Source organism: Populus euphratica, unplaced genomic scaffold (genome assembly GCF_000495115.2).
Source record: "Populus euphratica unplaced genomic scaffold, PopEup_1.0 scaffold76.1, whole genome shotgun sequence".
Taxonomy (NCBI): Eukaryota; Viridiplantae; Streptophyta; class Magnoliopsida; order Malpighiales; family Salicaceae; genus Populus; species Populus euphratica.
In genome coordinates, this window is record NW_011499890.1 from 657,312 (window position 1) to 679,797 (window position 22,486).

General features: G+C 36.8%; 4 protein-coding genes across 4 annotated transcripts; 1 reads left to right on the plus strand and 3 right to left on the minus strand.

The window, feature by feature from the left end:
* Positions 1-1,032: 1,032 nt before the first annotated feature.
* LOC105131059 (zinc finger CCCH domain-containing protein 25) lies at positions 1,033-3,915 on the plus strand. Its single transcript, XM_011033828.1, has 4 exons — positions 1,033-1,330; positions 1,574-1,683; positions 1,793-1,980; positions 3,010-3,915. Exons 1-4 carry the CDS (start codon positions 1,158-1,160, stop codon positions 3,589-3,591), a joined length of 1,053 nt encoding a protein of 350 aa, XP_011032130.1. The 5' UTR covers positions 1,033-1,157; the 3' UTR covers positions 3,592-3,915.
* A 168-nt stretch (positions 3,916-4,083) lies between these two features.
* OTP81 (Tetratricopeptide repeat (TPR)-like superfamily protein) lies at positions 4,084-10,876 on the minus strand. Its single transcript, XM_011033987.1, has 7 exons — positions 8,504-10,876; positions 8,325-8,397; positions 7,653-7,706; positions 6,860-7,255; positions 6,200-6,245; positions 5,950-6,110; positions 4,084-5,872 (listed from the first exon to the last, which is right to left on the minus strand). Exons 1-7 carry the CDS (start codon positions 10,714-10,716, stop codon positions 5,318-5,320), a joined length of 3,498 nt encoding a protein of 1,165 aa, XP_011032289.1. The 5' UTR covers positions 10,717-10,876; the 3' UTR covers positions 4,084-5,317.
* A 1,518-nt stretch (positions 10,877-12,394) lies between these two features.
* LOC105131060 (UDP-glycosyltransferase 71D1-like) lies at positions 12,395-14,326 on the minus strand. The gene is made up of 2 exons (XM_011033829.1): positions 12,696-14,326; positions 12,395-12,556 (listed from the first exon to the last, which is right to left on the minus strand). The coding sequence occupies exon 1, from the start codon at positions 14,177-14,179 to the stop codon at positions 12,764-12,766; it is 1,416 nt and encodes a 471-aa protein (XP_011032131.1). The 5' UTR covers positions 14,180-14,326; the 3' UTR covers positions 12,395-12,556; positions 12,696-12,763.
* A 2,168-nt stretch (positions 14,327-16,494) lies between these two features.
* Positions 16,495-17,172, minus strand: LOC105131061 (pleckstrin homology domain-containing protein 1-like). The gene has a single exon (XM_011033830.1). The coding sequence runs from the start codon at positions 17,115-17,117 to the stop codon at positions 16,686-16,688; it is 432 nt and encodes a 143-aa protein (XP_011032132.1). The 5' UTR covers positions 17,118-17,172; the 3' UTR covers positions 16,495-16,685.
* Positions 17,173-22,486: the final 5,314 nt, after the last annotated feature.

The following is a 22,486-nucleotide window of genomic DNA, read 5'->3' on the forward strand; positions in this document are numbered from 1 at the left end:
TAATATGATGTCTTTCTTTATTTTTTATTTTTTAATAAAAGGATGAATTACATCTAAAAATTGTTTTTTTATCAACCGAGTTTAGACCATTAGTTTTCTTAAAAAAGGAACAATTTCATTGTTGTATAATTAAAACATATTAAGAGCTCCAGCTTCTCGGCTCAATCCCCGGTCAGCGTTAAAGCTTTATTGACATTTATGGAAAAATATAATTCTTGATTTAGTATATATTAAAGACTTGTATTAACTTTTTATCACGTGATTAAAGTTTTTCTATGCACTGAGAAGCATGTTTGCAACACTTGCATATTTTTTTTGCAAAGAAGAAGAAGAAGAAGAAGAAGAAGAAGAAGATTCAGTTCACTATAAAGCCCGAGATCATCTATCTAATTAATAACTAAAAAATCTACTTTTGATTAAAAACAAGGAAATAAATGCTCGATCGATTAACAATGTTGATGTTTTTATATCAACCATTCTTCATGTTTTATATATCCATGAATCTTGAAATGAATAAACAATTAAAATTTAAAAACAAAGAATAATTGACATGAAACCTGATATAATATTGATAAAAAAATTAAAAATTTGAGATAATTTTCTTTTTTATTAATATGGATATTTATGTTAACTTGTGTTTACCTTAATTAAATTTGCAGGCTTTAAAGTTAATAATAATATAATTTAGGATTTGAGAGATAATGTTTTTTTTTTAAGTTTGTGATTGAAGTTGAAAATTTTATGAATTACAAAGAAAATATACTTTACCTTTTTCAGTTTTGTTTTGGTTACAATAATCAGCCTCTCGCATTCATCTACTTTATAATAAAATCATCAATATTCTTTGATTATTTCCCTTTTCACATCATAAAAGTGAGATTAAACACCATAATTACCCAAAAAAACCCATTTTTATACGAGCAAGTACCCTAATCATCTCTTTTATTTGTTGTTATTCAGGGGGAAAAAAACAATAAACCTTGTATTGGAACTTTGGAACCACGCGGGCGGGCTAGACAAGTCGGTCCAGTTAAACCGTATCAAAAAGACGAAACCACTTACCGGCCCATTAACGTTGGCGAAAAGGATCGAAGACAAATCGGGGAGAGAGGGAGGAGAGAAAAGAGAGGTTTAGAGAAGGAGAGGGGGTGGTAGCTATGAATCCATTGACGCTGGTGAAACGAATCCAAAACATAAACTCAAAAGAAGCTGCGTTAGGGATTTCAGAGGAAGCATCATGGCATGCTAAGTACAAAGACTCTGCTTATGTCTTTGTGGGTGGCATTCCTTTCGATCTCACTGAAGGCGATCTCCTCGCTGTCTTTGCTCAGTAACTCTCTCTTTCCCTCTTCAATTCTGTGTATTTTTATTTTTAATTACTGATTAAAGGGTTCAACATTCGTGGGTTTTTCGTTTTGGTCTCGGAAAAGGCAGCGTGTGGTTTTCTGTTGATTATTACAGTTCTTATATTCGGAGTTAGCTGCTTAATTAGAAGTGATTTTGAAGGGACTAGCTAATAGATGATCTTGTTTTTTTCACTAATATTTATGTGTTTCAAAATGGGTTTTTCCAGATACGGGGAGGTAGTTGATGTTAATCTAGTAAGAGACAAGGGTACTGGTAAATCAAAAGGTTTTGCATTTATTGCATACGAGGATCAGAGAAGTACAAATCTTGCTGTAGGTTGGTTCCCCCTGTCTCTAATATGCTTGCAATGGACAGTAGTTACTACCTAAGTGTTTTTGCTTTCTAATATGCTTGCAATGGACAAATCTTTTTGGCTTTCTTTCAGATAATCTGAATGGAGCTCAGGTTCTTGGCCGAATTATAAGGGTTGACCACGTTACTAAGTACAAGAAGAAAGAAGAAGAAGATGAAGAGACAGCGCAGCAGAAGAGGGAGGCTCGGGGGGTTTGTCATGCTTTCCAGAGAGGTGAATGTAATCGTGGAGCTGGGTGCAGATTTTCCCATGATGAGCAAGTAAGGTTCATAGATCCCTGGGGAAGGCATTTGTTGATATATCATTGTTTTTTTTGGATGGCTGTCCCTTTAGTAGTCTGTGTACTTTTATACGTAATTAATAGGCATGGCAGCTTCAAAATGAATTTAAAGGTCTTAAAAACTAACATTTGATTTTAATATTTTCTCCTTTTCAACCTTTTTCTTTATTTCATTTTGAAATTAATTGGATGATATTGCTTATTGCACAGTACTCGTCTTACATAAGAGAATCATTGTTCAAGTGTTTGTTTTTATAAGTTTTTCAGTATAATTTTACTGTCTTTTTTTTGAAAGTAACTCGTTGATGTTCTAAAATCTAAACCGTTCTTTCATGCAATCCACATGCAGCTGACTGCTCTACTTTTAAAGGTTGCTCTTAGAAATTTGCCCATGAAATTGAACCTCCCTGTCTGTAGTTAGCTGTGGTCAAATTGGTGACAAAGTGACTTGCATATCCATTGATTTGAAGTCTGATTATTTAGTAGTCAGTGTTTGTTAATGTGTATTTACAATGAATCCTTGAATCAATGACCAGAGAAATTGCCCATGCCATGAAATAGTCCATGCATTGGAACTGCCCATCATAAGCACTGATTTAATGATTCCAATACCAACACGGAGATCAGTATTGATAGTAGTTGATTGTGGTTCGAGATAAAATTTCTATCTTGCTTACAAAGGTGGCTCATTGAGCTGGACTATGATGATTGAGAGTCTTTTCTTCTTGCTGCATTAAGCCTTCAAGGTGTCGTTACTTCCTATTCACATACCTTCTTAACTGGCTGGGGATTTGTTTCTTTGATTTGGAAATCATCACTCAATCCTCTCAACTGCCTTGTTATCTTTTTTTTAATTCATCTCCTGACCAGGAGAATTATGTTATTGGTTTAAATTACTTTGTCGGGTAAGTTTGTTGAATTTGCTGTGCAGATTAGGTTCTTGCAACTCATTTTGCATTTCATTACAGCTGGCTCACATAATTATGCTTTGCTTTCTTTTTGTATCTAGAGAGCTGCAAACACAGGCTGGGGTGCTCAAGATAAAGGTTCTAGATGGGGACATGAAATGTTTGATGGTCCTAAGAAGAGTGAGGAAAGATCTAGCTATAACATGCCCTCAGAGAGCCATCCTAAACAAAATGATAGGAGGGAGGAAAAGAGATCAAGATGGCATGATGATAATGAGATTGTGCAGAAGCCAAGAGAAGATTATAACAGAAGGGAAGACAAGAAATTAAGAAGGCTTGAAGATGATGCATTTGTGCCAAATCCAAGAGAAGATGATTATAAGAGAGATGAAAATAGATTGAAAAGGCACAAGGATATTGTACCTGAACCAAAGTTGAGAGGAGATAATTATAGAAAGGAGGAAAAAATATCGAGGAGGCATGATCGTGATGAATTTGAACCCAAGTCAAGAGAAGATGATGATACGAGGGGAGAAAGGAGATCAAGAAGGAATGAAACAGAGTCCTATTTCAGAGAAGAGCAAGATGAGAGACGAGGGGACAAATTGTCTGCACATGGGAGGGATTCTTCCTCCAATCGTCATCGAGAAAGAGATGATCACAGGCGAAAAGCAGAGAGATAATGCTCACATCACTAGATATGCTCACTTTGCCAGTACACAACCAGATGATTCTTATCATGGTTTCTGATAGTGACAATGGCTTTTGTTTTGGGAACTGGGGTTGATCCCAGACTTCGTATTGTGAAACTTTGCATCAAAGTCTGCATAGTTGCGGCTTGACAGAGCAGAGTGTCTGATGATATGTTTTTTCAAAAGGGATGGATTTGTAGAACAGTTTGACGTCATTTAGGAAGAGGCAATCTCACATCTATATAATATGTGGAATGTTAATTGCAATTGGTTCCTTGCATTGTGGTGGCATTCAATCCCTTTTTTCTACTGTAAGATGCCAATGGGTAATTGCAAGTTCCAAGTACTTTAAAAATGAAACACCCTATGGTCAGTCATATGGATGATTGCTCTGTTTTTCTTGAGTTATTTCTGAGCGGAAATTACCATAGATATTTGTGCTATGATTGGTTCAAATTTTTCACAGGTATATATGACAGGTAATTTGGATCGACATGCAAGGGATGGATGGCTTGTATTATGCATCTGATACTATTTCATTGTACAGGCCAAATGGCCGATAGCCCAGATTTGGTCTCACTTCGTCATGACACCATTTACCGTCAGGCACTCAGTCCTCACGCCTCCTCGAGGGCATGCTCCTTTTGACCCGGTGCCTGCTTCATCTTGGATGTTGGTTAGAGGGTGTCAAGCTGATGAATCGCATAGCTTGTAGTCTTCGTAATCCTTTTCTGTAGGTGTTACGTGAACAGATCCCAACAAATCAGAAGGTTCCAGGAGGTCACCAGAGGAGACTAGAAAACTGATATTACCCTATACAGGCTTATATGCCTTTCACCAGATTGATACCGTTCTATCACATTCTATCTCAATTATAGCTGCTCTTTTAATTTGCACCGAAGAGCGGAGAGTTGCTCAAATCGATGAGAGTTGAACAGATTGTTCGACTCTGCAAATTGTGAAGGGAAGTAACAATGAAATGGCCAGCCCAAGTTTCGATAGCAAAGCAGCTCGCCGATCCCTCTTTGACGAACCTCAAGGTTTGGACTTGATCCAGAGCTGAGCAGTACTGACTTAAGATAGTATTTCAACACAGAAAGCACGTCCTGCTCTCCAGCGGTCGAACATTATGAAATGCTATCCTAGAAGTACAGGAATGAAATGGGTGTTTGCTTTTCAAGCCGTTTAGGCAGGAGGCTGTTTTTGAAGCATATGTACTCCCATGATGAAAGTCAAGTTCTTGAGTCATGGAGCTAGCAAAAATTTAGGTGGAGTCCTCAGAAACAGGAGTTCAGCTTGACGAGATTCAGCTAGCAAAATTCTGGATTGGCAAATTAGCAAATTGCAAACTGGATCTCAGGTGCAGGATGTCTAAGACCTTGGCATCGTTCCATCGTGCAGCAAATTCAGTAGCATAACACAGCAAACAGCGAAGGGGCTGCGATATATATATTTAGTGAGGGGCAGCGAGTTCAACAAGACAAAATTCAAAGAGAAGCTATATTTACATAATCAAGTCCCGAATATATTTCAGCAAAAACAGGGAGAATGCGTGGATTATTGCTCCCAGAGCAGAAGTCTGAAAAAATAATAATAATAACAACAACAATTTGGTTCATCAAAAAGGTGCCCCAGGCACGTTCTGGGCTTAGTTGCTTAGATTCCAATTGAGGTTTCAGCATAAATGGAGCCTAGTACCTTGGAAAGTGCTTCGTCACTAGAGACTGCTTGTGGAGGATTTCAAACCAGGTACAAGAACAGTGCGTTGTTCATAAGTCAACAAGGTTTCTTCATCCTCCATGGTTACTGGGTTCTTGCAAGTTGAAGTTGTACAATTATTCTTGTCTTCTGGCACTGGCACCTCTTTTCTGCCACCAAAAGATTCCCCTGACTCAAGTTTTATGTCTGCATTAATTATATCTCCCTCCGCTGGATAGGCAATACCATTGACAACCTCATACTTACCATTTGATTTATCTTCTGCACAGGCAATGTGCCCCGAAAGCATTAAATCCTTGTTGACATCAGACATAACTTCTCCCCCCTGAAGAGAAACATTTCCAGCACCAACAGACTCCAAATCTGGAGTATTGATCATTTGCTCCTCCATGATTTTTTGAGCTCCAGCATTTTCCCAATCCTCTGCAATCACTACACTGCTACTGCTTTCCCATGTCTTGAATATTCTGTCCGGACCAGGTTGCCAAAGAATTTCTCCCGTGCTTCTTTTAAGAATAAACTTGTATTGCATCGTCAAATCAATGCGCAAATCCTGCCATAATTCAGAGTTTGTATTTTATACCTCATTCAATACCAGTAAAATAGTGTCTTTTAATAGTTCCTCCTTACCAGCTCAACACTCCATGTGTGTCCCTCTGACCAGTCGAGTGGTATGGCATTTGATGGATCCCACAGACCAATCATTGGGTCTTCCCCAACCAGGAGAAATTGCTCACCGAACATGCACTCCCTCTGCAACTGGAACTTAACGTGAACAGTTTTTTCTGGTGCTGGGAGGCAGAGAAGCTACAATCAGTATTTTGAGATCACAGTAAGCATAAACTTGGATATAAGAATTTGGAACACAGTATTGACTTACTCATTTTTTGGTTTCCGGACACTGCAGTCTCCAAGCCAGCCAACACCTATTTGAAAATTTAAGTCAATCAAGATGAAACTATTATATGAACTTGATTAAGCTCCTATGTTGTGATAAAAACGAACTCCAGCAGAAAAAAAGAACTCCAGCGTATCTTAATCTTAAGAGTGACCTCAGTGGAGCAAGAGCATAGCTCATGACCAATTTGAAACAAAATATGAAGGGTGCTCTTATACTACTGAAGTGGCACCATTGTTGCACCTCTGATATCAGAGAATCACAACGATGACTTTCAAGTTGTTCACATCAGCTAATTGACAATAACTAGTACTCTTTGTCAACATTCAACCTGCGAGTATCTTTAGAGGGGGGAATGCACTAAGCGATACTGTTGATCAATTATAATCAAGGAAATGGAAATAATCAATGTTTAACATTTTACGAATACAAACATGCTCATATGACGCAGTAATGTATCCATTCTGATTACAATGCATAAATGAACCTTTCCTGTTTCTAAAGGCCATATGAGTTTATTTCTTATCCTGTTTATTGTTAAATGAAAAACATGATATAAACAAACAGAACCAAATCTTCAGATATCAATACAAATACACAAAGAAATGAGAATCCAAGAAACTTATTAAAGAAACAAGTCACCTCTGCATTAGATGCAGGATGGGATTTCATGACCAGCAATGGAGCATCTCTGCGTCCACACAATGCCAAATGATCAAAATGTGCTCTCTTTAGACTTGGAGATGGAGAAAAGCCAATATCAGATCGACCCAGTTGAGCTGATCTTGATGGTGATAAAGTTTTGTTATTGTTTTTTGTAAATACCTTAGTGTACAAGCCAGTTAAAGTTTCCATTGCTAACAAACAAAAAGGCCAAAGCTTGGGTCTTGTTGAACTAGAAGAGACGTTTAGCATCTGTAGAGTGAGGAACGAGGTGGGGTGTGTTATATACACTTTGGGAAGACCAAGGAATGAGAAGGCTTCGGATCTAACATCAAGTTGTGGGTTTTTGACATGTGGCTTATCAACAAGAGCTTGCTGGTTTCATTTTCTGTTAAACTCAACAAACTGGAGGGTTTCAAGGATCTTTACCAGGTTTTTTAGCTTCTTCTTTCGTTGTTTTGGATTGCTGCTCCGTCAAGACTCAAGACTCTTTAGAGCTCACAATATGAAGACGAAGAAAAAAAAAAGCTTCACCTTCTGCTGTTCAGGATGAATATAATTTTTTACCAGGGTATTTCTTTAAGACGTGTCGTCCATTACTAAGAAACCTTGTATTTATGGGATTAGACGACACTTCATCTATCAGATCAATCTCGTTTCATGTTGCTGGATACTGGATTCTATTTCAGAAACTTCAACATTTCAGCTACTGTCAACAGTACATGTAAAGGAATTGAAGGTCCTGGTGAAGAAACTATTGCAGTGTAGGTACTGAACCCTCAACAGCGCAGAGCTTCCCAATGGGAGGTTTAAGATGTGGCAGCACCTGGAAGGACAAATGTGGTCAAGATATTCGAACTCACTTCAAGGACTCTGGAGCACAAAATAATCATTGAACTTCTAGCAACAAGCTAGCTTGCTGATTCTTTATGAAATCAGCAAAAAGAAGTCAACTTATAACTCCACGGTAAAAATTGCAAGTTCTACATAGTAACAATGGTTACTGCAGCACCCATCCCTACAGTCAGGAGACAAGCTATCATCAACTAGAGGTTTGTACTCATCATTTAACAAAACAAAATGAAAGCCTCCAGCAGTAAATATGTTTCAAACTTCCCAAGTTTACAATATTTGCAAGTTCCTCCTAAAATCTACTATTAACAGAGCTGGATTGCGATCAACTAAGCTTTACTCAAGAAATTGAATCCTCATCGGCACATTCCAGAAATGTAATGGTTGACAAGTTCCTCTAAGAGCCCATCGGTGTTCGTGAGTGTAATCATTTTCAGGGAACATAAAGTGCGCAAAATAACACCGAGAGTATAACTTCCAAGTTTTAAACTTCAATACTGACAAAGTGCTGGGGAAAAGAAATACCTAGAAAACATAAACAAAATCTGGATTTTCACATTCCATGCATTTGCTTTGCATCACAGTTAAAAACAGAAATACCATCCAAGTAAGATGCTTCTTTCTTACTTAAGCTTGAAGCACTGAGCTTGGAACTCCCAGTTCTCCTACAACCCCATCACTCTTGCTTCCTCCCCAGACTACAATGAGGAATTATGTTATTCTGTAGAGAATTGAGGTGAAATCTTCAAACCATATTCCACCCTTATTTACCAGTAATCCATACACGAGCAATTCCCTCCACTAAAATGATGGAACCGATACCGATCTCTCAATAGTATATCTCTATTATAAAGTTTAGATATGAGCTTAGCAACTGAATGACAGTCCCCACAAACACGAAGATTTTTCACAATCCTAATTGGTTGTGATGGTTCCATCCTAATAAGCCCATAGGCAATTGCCAATTTTTCACTGTGAAGGTTAAGGGCATGCTCCTTCATGTATTCTTCTTCAACAAATTGTAGAAGGTGGGACTCGTCAGACACATAACCAGTTGATTTTATTCTAGCTACAATCTCGTCCAACTTAGAGTAGATTTCTGTGGAGAGAGGGTGAGAGTTATCTCCAACGAGAAACTCATGAATGATGCCATTAACCTCAATCGAGCTACAACCTGGTTCCTTCTCCAGCCCAGAAACTTTCATGTGCTGCCTTAATCTAGAAACACAGTCCCATTTGCCTGCTTTGGCATATATATTGGATAAGAGCACATAAGCTCCATGATTATTGGAGTCTGTCTCAAGCAAACGACTACAAGCCATTTCAGCGAGCTCAACATTTCCATAAATTCTGCATGCTCCAAGTAGAGCACCCCACACAGAAGCACTTGGGACTATTGGCATTTTTTCTATTAATTCAACAGCTTCTTCAAGGCAGCCTGCACGACCAAGAATATCAACCATACAAGCATAATGTTTGCTACCAGGCACAACACCATAAACTGGCCTCATTTGATTGAAAAACAACCTGCCCTCATCCTCTAGTCCCGAGTGACTACAAGCGCACAATAAATTGGTAAATGTCACAGCATTGGGCTTTACCTTAGTTTCTTGCATCTTTGAGAACAAATCAATAGCAGCTCTCCCATGCCCATGCATTGCCAACCCAGCAATCATGGCACTCCATACAAACACATCTCCCCTTTCCACTGAATAAAACACCTCAAGTGCCTTCTCTAGATGGCCACACTTAGAATACATGTCAATAAGAGAGGTTGTGAGATGGAAGTTTAACTTAATGCCTTGCTTCTTTATGTACACATGAATCCACCCACCTAAATCCATTGCTCCCAGCTGAGCACATGCTGCCAAGGTACTCGCAAGTGTAACTTCGTTTGGTTTTGTGTTCTTGTTAAGCTGTAATTCACGGAAAATGGCTAGTGCCTCTTTTGGCTTCCCATTCTGTTGATAAGAAGATATTAATGCATTCCAGGCAGTAATATCTTCCCTGGGCATGACATCAAAAACCTTCCTAGCCGCACCATAATCACCCACTTTTGCATACCCATCAATCATAGTTGTCCACGAAACAATATCTTTCTCCTCCATCTTATCAAACAATCTTCTAGCATCTTCAAGGCTCCCACATTTCACATACATATCAAGCATTGCATTACTCAAAATCAAATTTATATCAATCCCATTCTTCTCAATGTAATCGCAAGCCCATCTACCAAAGTCCAAATCTATCTTCTTTGCACAAGCTGATAAAACTCCCACCATTGTCACACGATTGGGCCTCGCATTCTCCATCTTCATTCTTTTAAACAACTGCAATGCCTCCTCGGGGCAACCCCCTTGCACAAACCCTGATATCATTGAATTCCATGATACAATATCTTTCTCAACAATCTTCGAAAAAACTAAATAAGCCGAATCCAAATCCCCCGATGAGGAATAGAAATGAATAAGTGAGTTCGAAATAAACAAATCCGAACCAAACGATGCCTTCATAACCATTCCATGAATGGCTTTTCCAGCAAGTAAACTAGAAACCTCCGTGGCAGCCTTAATAACAAAAGGGAAAGTGTAACTGTTAGGAAAACGTTGGCTCTCATGAAGCATCTGGATGAATACCAAGAGGCCTTGGATGGGTTTGGGGCTTGAAGCAAAAGCACGAATGAGGGTGTTCCAAGTGTAGAGATTAGGTTGGGGAATTTGGTCGAACACCTTGCAAGCATAATCGAGGCTCGAGGGAGAGGACAAGGCACATGCAGTGAAGAGCTTGGTAGCCGATGGAGGGTCGAAGAAGAGACCAGTGCGTAGCATATGAGCATGGAGTTGTTTCAGGTGTTTTTGGTTGGCACATTTGTCAATGAGTACTGGGACTGTGGAGGGATTGCTTTTCTGTTCGTTATTGGCAGTTAAGAGGGTGGGGTTTGAGCTCATTGGGACAGAGGCTAGAGGGTTCCCTAGGGTTGCCATGGATGTTGAGATTATTTTTCCAATTTAGAGATTTGAAGACAGCATCCAGGTACCTGCAATCATCTTCTTCTGCAGACGTATCTCACTGCTGACATTTGATCATTCTGACAAAGTACAGGCTGCAGCCGAAACAGTCAGCACTGGATGAATTATACCTTAGCCTCTGTAGTTAACAAAACTAATTAATTAGTTCTTGTAATTTAAAAACTTATTATCAATCCTTATTTCTTTTTAATTACATTTATAGCATAATCCTTCTATTAAAACCTTGTGCTTTTCTAATTTTTTTGTCGAATAGAATTAAAAGAGGTGAAGAACAAAATATAATTAGTGATATTCTATTATTTTTTTAATGAGATTTTACTTTATAAAAATAAATAGATCGAAGTAGAAGAAAAAAAATATCAAGCAAAAATATCTAAATATTTTTTTTATAAGTCATATATTTTAATTTTTTTCACTTGTATTTTATCTCCTTCCTTGAAGCATATTCTATTAAGTAATTAATATAATGTTATTAATTAGATTTTGAACACTACAAAATCTTTGAATGAAGAAGGTAATATGAGAAAATTTTATTTTGAAAATAAGATATTTTTAGAATATAAAATTACTGATTAGTCCCTTTACAATGGTCCCTCGTTAATGTAAAGAAGTCAATGGAGTTTAGCATTGACATGATATTTTTAATTTATTTTATTGATCTAAATTCGGAAAATTAAGTATTAGTTAAAGTTTATTATATTTTTCATAACATTTTTCTTGTTAAATTTTTAATCAATATAAAAAATAAATAAATCAAAATCGTGTTATATTGACTTTGAAAAGCCAAAAAGGGTCGATAATAATAGACAAAGAGAGTATAACTATGGATGATCAACTTAGATTAAAAACTTATTTAATAATTTTTAATATATAGGCAATAAAGTCATAATTATTCTTGATAGAGTGCAAGGGATAAGTTATAATTTAATCTAATTATATTTTTTTGAATCATTTTAATATACTAATATAAAAAATAATTTTTTTATATTATAAATAAAAAATATTTTAAAAAATAAACATTATCATATAATAATAAAAAGCGAATAGTGTTCCTAATGTCTCGCTTCTGCGCATCCTATAGTGGAAGAATGAATAAATGAATGGTTTTCCTCGATAAAACAAAAACACGTCTCCAGCTCACGCAATTTACAAATCCCATGCAAGGAAGTCCATCTCATCAAATCCTCCTGTGCATTTTCCTAACCCAAATTGTTAGTAATTAAATTCAACCTGAGCTTATTATAATTAGCTTAACAGATCCGGTTGTATCTGTACACTGATGACTGATCATGTCATGGGATCGAAATCTAGCTGTAAAAATAAAAAAAAATTGAGTAAAACTAATTAAAGATTTGAAGAACAATTATAAGATTTGAAGACTGGTTCACTGGAGCCTTTGGAGTGGCTCACTAGAGCCTGTGGACTGGCTCACCTTTCTAAGTGGCCGAAGGACTCGTAATTATCTAAACAGCTCGGCAGACAAGACCAGGTCCCAAGTGGGGGCGAGCTGTAAGCAGAGAATTCTAGAGCATTTTTCGTTTTTTTTTTTCCTTCTGAACAAAAATTCTAGAGCTCACTCCTCGAATGCCAAGCAACAGACACAGAGAGCATGCTAGTCTTGCAGAATCAAAGATTAATGGAAAAAAAAAGACTGCAAAAATGACTTGGGGGTCCATATGACAGAAATATACAAGACAGCAACTCTGCAATCCTATCCTTGTAAAGACTGCATGATGAAATTTGAGGACTTCAAATCTGATATATTTGTTTCTGCAGCAGGAGCCATAACAGGACTCTGTAACAAAATAGAAGATCAAGTTGAGAAAACAACACACACCTTGGAAACTAGAAGAACAACTAGAGAGATTCATGAGACAGCAAAATGAAAGGCTTATATGTGGAAAACATTGTTAACGTTTTACATCCAGGAATACCTTATTTCTCACACACAATTTCTTCAACTAGAATGGAAATCAACCCTTACTAGCAGGCGGTATTCATATCAGTTGTTTCCTGTTATATCCTGGATGAGTTGTGTGATGGAAGTGAAAGAAGATCCACCATCCATCACAGCCTTCCTGCCTTTCTCGCTCATTTCTTTCACCTTCTTCCTCACCTCACTATCACTTTGCATAACACATATTACAGATTTTGCTATCTCATCTGCCGTCACAAGATCACCACCTACCCTGTAATCCAGTTTCAGCTCCACTGACAGTCCCAATTCCTTCACCATCCTAAATGCATTAAGCTGCTGTTCAGCATATATAGGCAATGTAACGATAGGAACACCGTACCACAAGCTCTCCAAGATGGAGTTCCACCCGCAATGAGACACGAACCCTCCTATTGCCTTGTGAGCTAAGACTTCAACCTGCGGTGCCCATCCACACATAATTCCTCGTCCTTCTATGCGTTCCAAGAATCCTTCTGGTAACACATCTTCAGGATTCATGAACTGATTAGACGGAGAGCGTGGAAAACGCATGGACCACAAGAATTTGAACCTACTTTGCTCGATGCCAAGTGCTATTTCTTTCACTTGTGGGGGGCTAAAGCTCCCAAAGCTTCCAAAGCATAGAAACACCACAGATGATTGAGGCTGTTCATCAAGCCATTTCATGATTTTGTCCAACTGATCCTGGTTTATTTCAGGGTGAGGCTGACCCTTTAGGTGTAGCACTGGCCCAACAGGGTAAACTGGAGGGATTCGGTGATCATCAGAGAAGGACCTAAGCACAAAAGGCTCCAGCTCAGCAAATGTGTTCACGATTATACCTCTTCCATCCTTGAACCTTTGAGCAACCTTAACATAAGCAGCATAACCACCATGTTTATTAAATACAGCATCAGGCAAGACTCGTGCAGGAACAGGATTGAAAAAACCAGGTATTAACGAATCAGGATCAGACATTTGCATCACCTCGCTGATTTCATCATGGCGTTTGGGTAGGTATCGCATAAGACCCAAAAATCCTGCGTTGGAGGTTACGAAGATATAAGAAGGGAGACTGAATTCATTTGCAATGTCAATCATGGACACGCAAAAGAAATCAACAATAAACCCGGCAACTCGTACATCGGAGTTAGAGAGGGATGATATAATATCTGTGACAGTAGTTTTGACATGGGGTATGTAACTTTCAATGAAATCACAGATATAAGCTTCTGGGGATTTCGTTAAAAGCTCTGATGGGGGAGGATCCACTTCGGGAAGATCAACGAGTTTGATGCGGGGTTGTGATGCAGTGAGTGATCTGGTGTATGAATTAGTAGATGGAGTAAAGGGCATGTTCATAACAAGTGTTGTGATTGATAATCGATCATCATGGTCGAGCAGGCGCTTTGCTAATTCAAGGCCAGATGCGAAGTGACCGATACCGGGGCCTGGAACAAAAATCAGCTCTTCTTTCTTCATTGCTTCTTCTCTGATATTCCTTGCCACCTATTTCTCCTTTTCGTTTATCTACTGACTCGTCGTCTCCTCCAAAAGTCATAAAGGAACAACGTATAATTTCATCTGACCCGGAAATGAATGTGTTTTTTTTTCAAAAAGTAGCCATCCAGACGCTAAAATGCTATCCAAATTTCCTTATCAAGAGGACGCAACACCCACTAACTGTTTGCCAGCTCGCTATGTATTTTCTCTGGTTTTGGGCCGATTCATTTCTAAGGTAGTTTATCTGCCATGATGCAGAGAGATGTTGTCGGTTGTCCCACAATCGAGGTTTCTCAATTTTAGTGATCTGGTAAAATTGCTTATTGTTGAAATTTGCTTTAATAAAAATATGGTTAATGAATATATTTTAGTTAAAATTAGGTGGTTTGTCCTATGCTACAAGTTATTTTTTTTAATAATAAAAAAATGTTAAGACAACATAAGTGTTTCTATAAAAAAAAATAATTCAAGTCATTAACTTGATTAACTTTAATAAGTTCGTATGATCTCTATAACATGAAATACCCCTAACCAAAAGTTAAAAAAATTTAATCTTTAAAGGTATTTTAGACAATACCCCGTGCAAATTAAAAGTAAAAGTATTATTCTAGCCCCTTCCAAGCTTGCAATGACAAGTTGATCTCATTGAAAAGATGTTTTTGCCCCTCAAAAATAAGTTACATGGGTGTCAATATAAAGGGTAAAATGGTCTTTTCCTGCATAAATCTATACTAAAATGTGAGACATCAACAGTGAAATACTGGTATCCTTTCGTTTTGTTAATGGATTTGCTCATTTTGTTGAAAAATATTCTTCAATAAAAGCTCATTGATATAAAATATTAATAAAATTAAAATAAATTATGAAGCATTAACATGTATGTTTTTTTTATAAAACCCAAGATCCTTTATTCATATTTTTAAAACTCAGACTAACATAATAAGTCAAATTGAGACTTAGCCGACCCAAAGTCTAGATCGCAAGCCTAGACATATTTTTCAGCAGCCCCACTAAGGAGCTTGGCCTAGCGGTGGAAGGGGCTTGTCTCTTTCCTCTGCATATAGGTTCGAGCTCTGGCGTACACACCTGTCACCCCCGCGGTGCCTTATATGCTTACTGGGTTTGCAGGGTATTCAGTGGGCCGTGGGGATTAGTCGTGGTGCGCGCAAGCTGGCTCGGACACCCCATATAAATAAAAATAAAATAAAATAAAATTCTACAACAGAAATTTTGCACTTTTATCAATTCATACCCGCATGAAATGGATATCTCATGATTCAAAACTAACTCATGTGACAGTGAGCTCAAAACATCTATCATCACAGCAATGACCACTCTGCTTGCATTGCAACTCAGAAAACAAAGTCAAAAGCATCCCCTTTGACTCGTTATATTTCTCTAGGATTTGAAAATTATGTTTAATGATTATGGCACATATAATCTTAAGACCTATCATGTCCAATGTTGAATCACACAAAGCCAACAGGACAAATGATTCAACAAAGTGGATCCATTCAATCGGGTAACAAGCTTCGGGGGACTGAAACTGAATTCTAGAAACAAAACAAAACTGTTGTGCTTGAGAGTTGGGGTTGTTCTTGCTGCTAAGGTCTGAGCTAAGGCAAGAAGAACACATCGGAGTTTGCCGGCGGATGAGTTTAGATGTAAAACATACCAGAGCTAAAGCATATGTTTTAAATATCAGATTTGTTCACCTAAAGCTTAGTATTTCGAACTAACACAGTTTCCTAAACCCTTTCCAAGAAGCTGAACTCCCACCTGATCCCCATGACAACAACACAAAGAATTTGAAGGATCTAACTGAACCAGTAATATTAATGTACTGAAGTATCCAACTGTGTTTTGAAGAACTAAGAAGTTCCATCAATCTGCATAATCTGACCTACTTGGCCAAAACATATAAATTGACAGGAACCCAACTCCAATCTCTTGTAATCTATTTCATTTCTTCTGATTTTAAACAGAAATCTCACTAAAGCCCTACAGCCTTAATGTGTATAATAACAATATACCATGAATTCTAAACAAATCCCTTCACAAAATGCCCAACACAAAAAGAAAAATCTATTGCTTTCCCGTAAAGTAACTGGAAATACAGGCTATTTTTAATGAATGAACAGATTCCACAACCCTTCATTCTCAATCAAGCACGAATATTAAAAAATCAAGAAGAATAAAACATTTATCAAAACCCCAAATGTAAATTCCTTTTAACTGAGTTTTCTAACAGTCAACTATCCACCTGATAATTGCAATCAAGCAACAAAGTTAAATCACCAAATAAGTAAGCAGATTCAATTACAAAACATCAAAATCTCCAAAAATTAACCGAACAAACACTCAGATTAAACTATAAGAAAAACACAAGATTCTTCATTACATACACAACAGCAGGAGCAACAAAAACAAACACAATATTTAGTTACCTTTTCTTTTAAAAATTGATACAAGAAGAACAGATTAATCAACGAGTGCTGTCATAATCAACAATCTCAGAATCTGTAACAGACCGTGAGTGTTGAACAATTGACCTCCCAATCGAATTGATCCACTCCTCTTTCTCTTTCTCCGAATCTGCTATAAAATACATTGTTTCTTGGCTCGTCGAAAGCTCAAAAGCATAAGGTTTGTTAAGCACATCTTCTGCACCTTTCACGGTCAAGCACTTGCCCACCGGGATCACCCCGCGTGGAATTGACCCTCGCGTCACGCTTCTCTCCTTGAACCAGAGAAGTTTCCCTTGTTTGAGAACGAACCAGCGACGTCGCCAGGTTTTTATGTAGTCTCCTTGCTTTGTTAGCCACCCGGACCGTTCCGGGTCTGACCAGAACTCGATGTTTCTGTAATCATCCGGGTTCGGATCTTGACCCGTTAAGGATCGCAAGATGGACTCCATTTTCTTTTGGAATTGGAGGAGATGGAGATGTGATTCTGTTTGACTGTTTGTCCTCGTATTATAGTTGTTTATCAGAGGTGGCTGAGATAAAACGAGGTCGTTTTTATTTTATTTTCTTATCTTTATCCTTTTTTAGGAGATTTTTTTTTATTCGAATCGCATCCATGCCAAGGAGATGAAAAGGTCGTTTTTAATTATTTTAAATCGGCGGAGTGTTGCTAATTGATGAGATTACTGTTCCAATGGTATTTTGTATTTTCTTCTATGTGATTTTTTTTTTCAAATTTAGTTTTATTATATGGGAGCAATTTATTCACAGGTAATAAAAGTTAAAAATTAATCACTAGAGTTGTAAAAAGTAAAAGTAAAATAAAATTAGTATAACTGTAAAATGGTAAAAAGTCAAGATATAAAATCTTGATATTAATACTTTTTGGCATCATCTCAAATAAAAAAAAATCTTATAATTCTCTATAATATATATTATACTCCTTTTCTATTAATATAATATTTGTTTATTAATAGCTATAAGATAATTAATTAATTATTTGTATCCTTATCCTCCCTGTTATATAAGATTGTGTAGCCATCATTATGTTATATAATAAATAGACTTTTTCTTTAGACTTTAAGGAGACTTTAGTCATTCCCTCTTCTTGTAAACATCTTTATGATATCAGTGTTAGGTTTATAGGTCTTTATAGCCAATTTATCTTCTCCTTTATCCTCAATTCTTCCACTTAACATAATAGAGCACATACTCATTATTAAATTGACTTCCTCTAATTACCTGTTGTAGGAAATCAATTTGTTTCTTTATTAGCTAATCAAGAGCTGTTTGAATATCTAGATGGCACAATCATTGCTCTAAGTCTCATGGTTATAGACTCTAATGGAATCATAAAGTCAAATCCCGTTTATAGTTCTTGGCTATATATAGATCAAATGTTGCTTAGTTTACTGTATTCTTTTCTTATAGAGGAGTTTATGAGTGAGGTGTTAGGACTACATCATTCTCATGAGGCTTGGCAAGTTCTTGAAGTCTCATTTACTCACAGGTACAACTCAAGGATGAATTTCAGTTGATGCAACGCGGTTCTAGATCCATTGCCAAGTTTTCTCGAACCTTTAAAGGTCTTTGCGACCCGTTGGATGCTATTGGTCGTCCCATTGATGACACAAACAAAGTCCACTGGTATTTACAAGTACTGGGATCAGACTACAATATCTTCCTTACCACTATGATGTCACAACTTCCATTACCATCCTTTTTAGATATTGTTCCGGAAGCTTTGAGTCACGAGATATTTGCATGGTCTGTCAACCATTTGCCTTCCAATTCTATTTATTACACACAACATAATTTAAAAATGATAGGAGTCAAGAAATGGAAACCTCGGCCTTCCATATCTTCTACACCCATTGTCAATATAAAATCATCATCCACTTCCTTTGTTTACTGTTAGTTGTGTGACAAAGAGGGACACTTGGCCAAATGTTATTGGAGCTTTTTGAAACTTAAGAAGAAGCAATCGGTTCACCTTGCTGAAGCATTTTCTGCCTGCTCAATTCAAGACCCGAATAACCTTGAATGACTCCCCAATTCTGATGCAACCTCTCACATGACAAATAATTTTAACAACTTGGATGATCCTGCTGCTTATTCTAGTAATGAAAGGGTGATGATTAGTAATGGTCAATCCTTATCTATTTCTCACATTGGTGCTGTTTCCACACTTACTCTTCAAAGGTCATTTCCTTTGTTTAATGTCTTGGTTGTTCCTGGAATTAAGAAAAACCTTATTTCTATCAGTCAACTTACCAAACAGATTAATTATTATGTAATCTTTGATTTTCTTGGTGTTATCATACATGATCACGCCATAAGAATAGTGCTGGGGGTCAGTCGATGTGAGAATGGTTTGTATGTCCTCGATTAGCATCATCATGCCTTTATTTCCATTATTTCTGCCAATAAACCTGTGCTTCTCTTCAACTGTGGCATGCACGTCTTGGCCATCTTAATTATTGTATTATTTCTTCTGTTTTTAGATTATTGTCTGTCTTTTGTAGTAATAAATTAGTGATGAATAATTCCAATATTTGTGTTGGTTGTAGACTTGGAAAAATATGATGATGGAATGAAATTTATAAATCATAAATTTTGTTCTTACTTGCACTCTTGTGGCATTGTTCTTTATCTGAATTGTCCTTACACCCCTAGTCAAAATGGTGTTGCTAAATGCAAGCATCATCATGTCATAGAAACAGGTTTTACCCTTATGTTTTATGCCCATGTGCCAATTTTATTATTGGTTAAAGTCTTCTCTACTGTTGTTTTTCTCATTAATTAACTCTCATCATCATCCTTTGATGGTAAAACTCCTTATGAACTCTTGTTTGGTAAGCAACCTGATTACTCTATGCTTTGTATTTTTAGGTGTTTTTGTTTCCCTTATTTAAAAGATTACTTACCAAATAAATTTTTTTGTAAAATTTGTTTCATATGTGTTTTAAGGTTACAATACTTTTCATAAAGGCATTTGTTGTTTAGACTGAAAGACATATCGTGTCTATATTTCACGGCATGTGCAGTTTTACGAAAATCACTTTCCTTATACTGATGTATCTTTTCCTACTCTAAAGTCCAATATTTACTATACTTGTTTTTCAGATTGTGCGGACTATATTTCTAGTTTCTTTTATGATGATTTTTGTGATTCTTTACCTTTTCCTTTTATTTCAAAATCACCATGTTAGACTTGTAGTGATGTTACAGGTTCCTTGAATTCTCCTTCGTTGCAGGTCTCTATCTCTGCAACATCTTCCTCTAACTTTGCACTATTGGATTCCAAGGTTCCTTCTCATATGCCTTCACCTCCTCATATGCCCATTAATAGCCATCACATGATTACCAGGGGGAAGGCTGGTATCTTTAAGCCACGATTGTATCATGCTTTGATTATTTTATCCTCTTATTAATTTTTTCAGGCTTTTCTTGTCACAAAAGAGCTTAAGGGTTTTAAGTCTATTGCAAAAAACCCTAAATGGCTTTCAGCCATGGATGACGATATTCAAGCTTTGAAGAAAACTTGGACTCTTGTTCCTTAGCCTCAAACTCATAATGTCATTGGATTTTCAAAGTAAAACTCTGTCCTAATGGTTCTACTGAACAATATAAGGCACGCCTTGTGGCTCAAGGGTTATTTTAGGTTCTTAGTCTTGACTTTGGCAACACTTTTAGTCCTGTGGTTCATCCTACTATAGTCAGAATCATATTGTCAGTAGCAGTTGCTTCTGAATGACGTTTATATTAGTTAAATGTTAACAATTTCCTTCATGGCTTTTTTAATGAAGAAGTATACATGGAGCAACCGTCAGGTTACACTGATTCCCTATTCCCTTAACATGTTTGTCGCTTAAAGCATGCTTTGTATGGTCTGAAACAAGCTCCCCACACTTGGTTCTATCGCTTCAGCTCCTTCTTGCTTACACTTTGTTTTCACTCTAGCCTAGCTGGTTCTTTATTATTTGTTTATTAGTTCAAGCTTGAGATTGTTTACTTATATATTGATGACATAGTGCTCACTGGCTGTAGTCCTTCGTTGATTCACAACTTCATTACTTGGCTTTCCAAATAATTCTCCATGAAAGACTTGAGTGATCTTAATTATTTTTCTTGGTGTGGAGGTTCAACCTATTGAGAAGGGTTTGTTTCTTAGTTAAACAAAGTATGCTTTTGATCTCTTACAGTGAGCTCAACCTATTGAGAAGGATTTGTTTCTTAGTCAAATAAAGTATGCTTTTGATCTCTTACAGTGAGCTTCCGTAACTGATGCCAAACCTATTTCCACACCTTTTGTTGCTAGTTAGCATCTATTAGTCAAAGGCCAGCTGTTCCCTGACCCTACTTTGTTCTGCTTACTAGCTGGTGCTTTTCAATACTTAACCATCACTAGGTCATACTTATCATTTTCTATTAATTTTATTTGTCAATTTATGCATGCTCCCACCGAATATCATTTCCATGCTCTCAAGCATATTTTGCGCTATGTTAAAGGCATCGTTCATCATGGACTTCAAATTCATAAAATGTCCACTTATGATCTTATTGCTTATTTTGATGTGGACTAGGCTGGTTTTCCTGATACACGTCGCTCTACTACCGATTATGCTATTTTTCTTAACGCAAATTTAATCTCTTAGTCCTTTAAAAAACAAGGCATTGTCTTTTGTTCAAGTACAAAAGCTGAATATCACTCCTTAGCTATTGCCACTGTCAATGCTGTATGGCTTGTTCAACTACTTCAAGATCTTCGGGTTCCATTCCAAGCTTCACCTTACATTCTTTGTGATAATCGAAGTGCAATCTTTATGGTCGTTAATCCAGTTACTCGCGTTCGGTCCAAATATATTGCAATTGACTATCATTTTGTCCAGGAACTTGTTGCTAATGACACTTTAAAAATTGACCTTTTGAAACTTGACCTTGTTGCTTCCCATCTACAGCTCATTGATTTGCTTACTAAAGGAGTCACCAAGCCTTAGTTTTTCCTCTTTCAAAACAAGCTTAGCGTTCTTTCCTCTCCCACGCTCACCTTGCAAGAGGGTGATGAGGGAGAATCCCATGATTCTCTATAATATATGTTGCACTTCCTTTCTATTACTGCAATATTTGTTGATGTATAGCTATAAAATAATTACTTGATTATTTGTATCCTCATCTTTCCTATTATATAGGATTGTATAGCTGTTGTTATGTTATATAATGAAAGGACTTCTCCTTCAGACTTTAAGGAGACTTTCAGCCATTACCTCTGTCTTTTAAACATCTTTAGTCTTAAAAGCATGCTTTTCTTTTTTACAAGCAAAATTATATTACAAGGTGCTTAGAATTTAAGCATATCTGAAAAGGAGTTTAGGTTTTTAAAATGTTACCTCATTCTAAATACATAAATTAAATTTGTAATATCTTGTTTTTATATATATAAGTTGTGGTTTTTTTTTTAAATCATTTTAAAATGTTACTTCATTCTAAATACATAAATTAAATTTGTAATATCTTGTTTTTATATATATAAGTTGTGGTTTTTTTTTTAAATAATTTTAAAATGTTACTTCATTCTAAATACATAAATTAGATTTGTAATATCTTGTTCTTTTTTTTTTTAGATTAACGTAGGTGTCCGGGCCAGCTTGCGCGCACCACGACTAATTCCACGGGCCCTGAAGTTAACGACCATGTAAGCCTTCAGTGACCATCATATGAGCAACCAAGGACTCGAACCTGAGACCACAAAGGGAGCAAACCTCTTAGTCCCAAGTTTTTACCACTTGGCCACCACCTAGATGGTTTGTAATATCTTGTT

Bases quoted from the DNA above. Each gene is read 5' to 3' on its own strand.
- OTP81 (XM_011033987.1), bottom strand. From the start codon at position 10,716: ATGGCAACCCTAGGGAACCCTCTAGCCTCTGTCCCAATGAGCTCAAAC. The intron at 7,707-8,324 runs GTTTTTAACTGT...TTGTCCTTCCAG, and splicing joins CTTACTTGGATGGTATTTCT to GTGCTGCCACATCTTAAACC. The intron at 6,111-6,199 runs GTAAGTCAATAC...TCTGCCTCCCAG, and splicing joins GTCCGGAAACCAAAAAATGA to CACCAGAAAAAACTGTTCAC.
- LOC105131059 (XM_011033828.1), top strand. From the start codon at position 1,158: ATGAATCCATTGACGCTGGTGAAACGAATCCAAAACATAAACTCAAAA. The intron at 1,331-1,573 runs GTAACTCTCTCT...GGGTTTTTCCAG, and splicing joins CTCCTCGCTGTCTTTGCTCA to ATACGGGGAGGTAGTTGATG. The intron at 1,684-1,792 runs GTTGGTTCCCCC...GCTTTCTTTCAG, and splicing joins AAGTACAAATCTTGCTGTAG to ATAATCTGAATGGAGCTCAG.
- LOC105131060 (XM_011033829.1), bottom strand. From the start codon at position 14,179: ATGAAGAAAGAAGAGCTGATTTTTGTTCCAGGCCCCGGTATCGGTCAC.
- LOC105131061 (XM_011033830.1), bottom strand. From the start codon at position 17,117: ATGGAGTCCATCTTGCGATCCTTAACGGGTCAAGATCCGAACCCGGAT.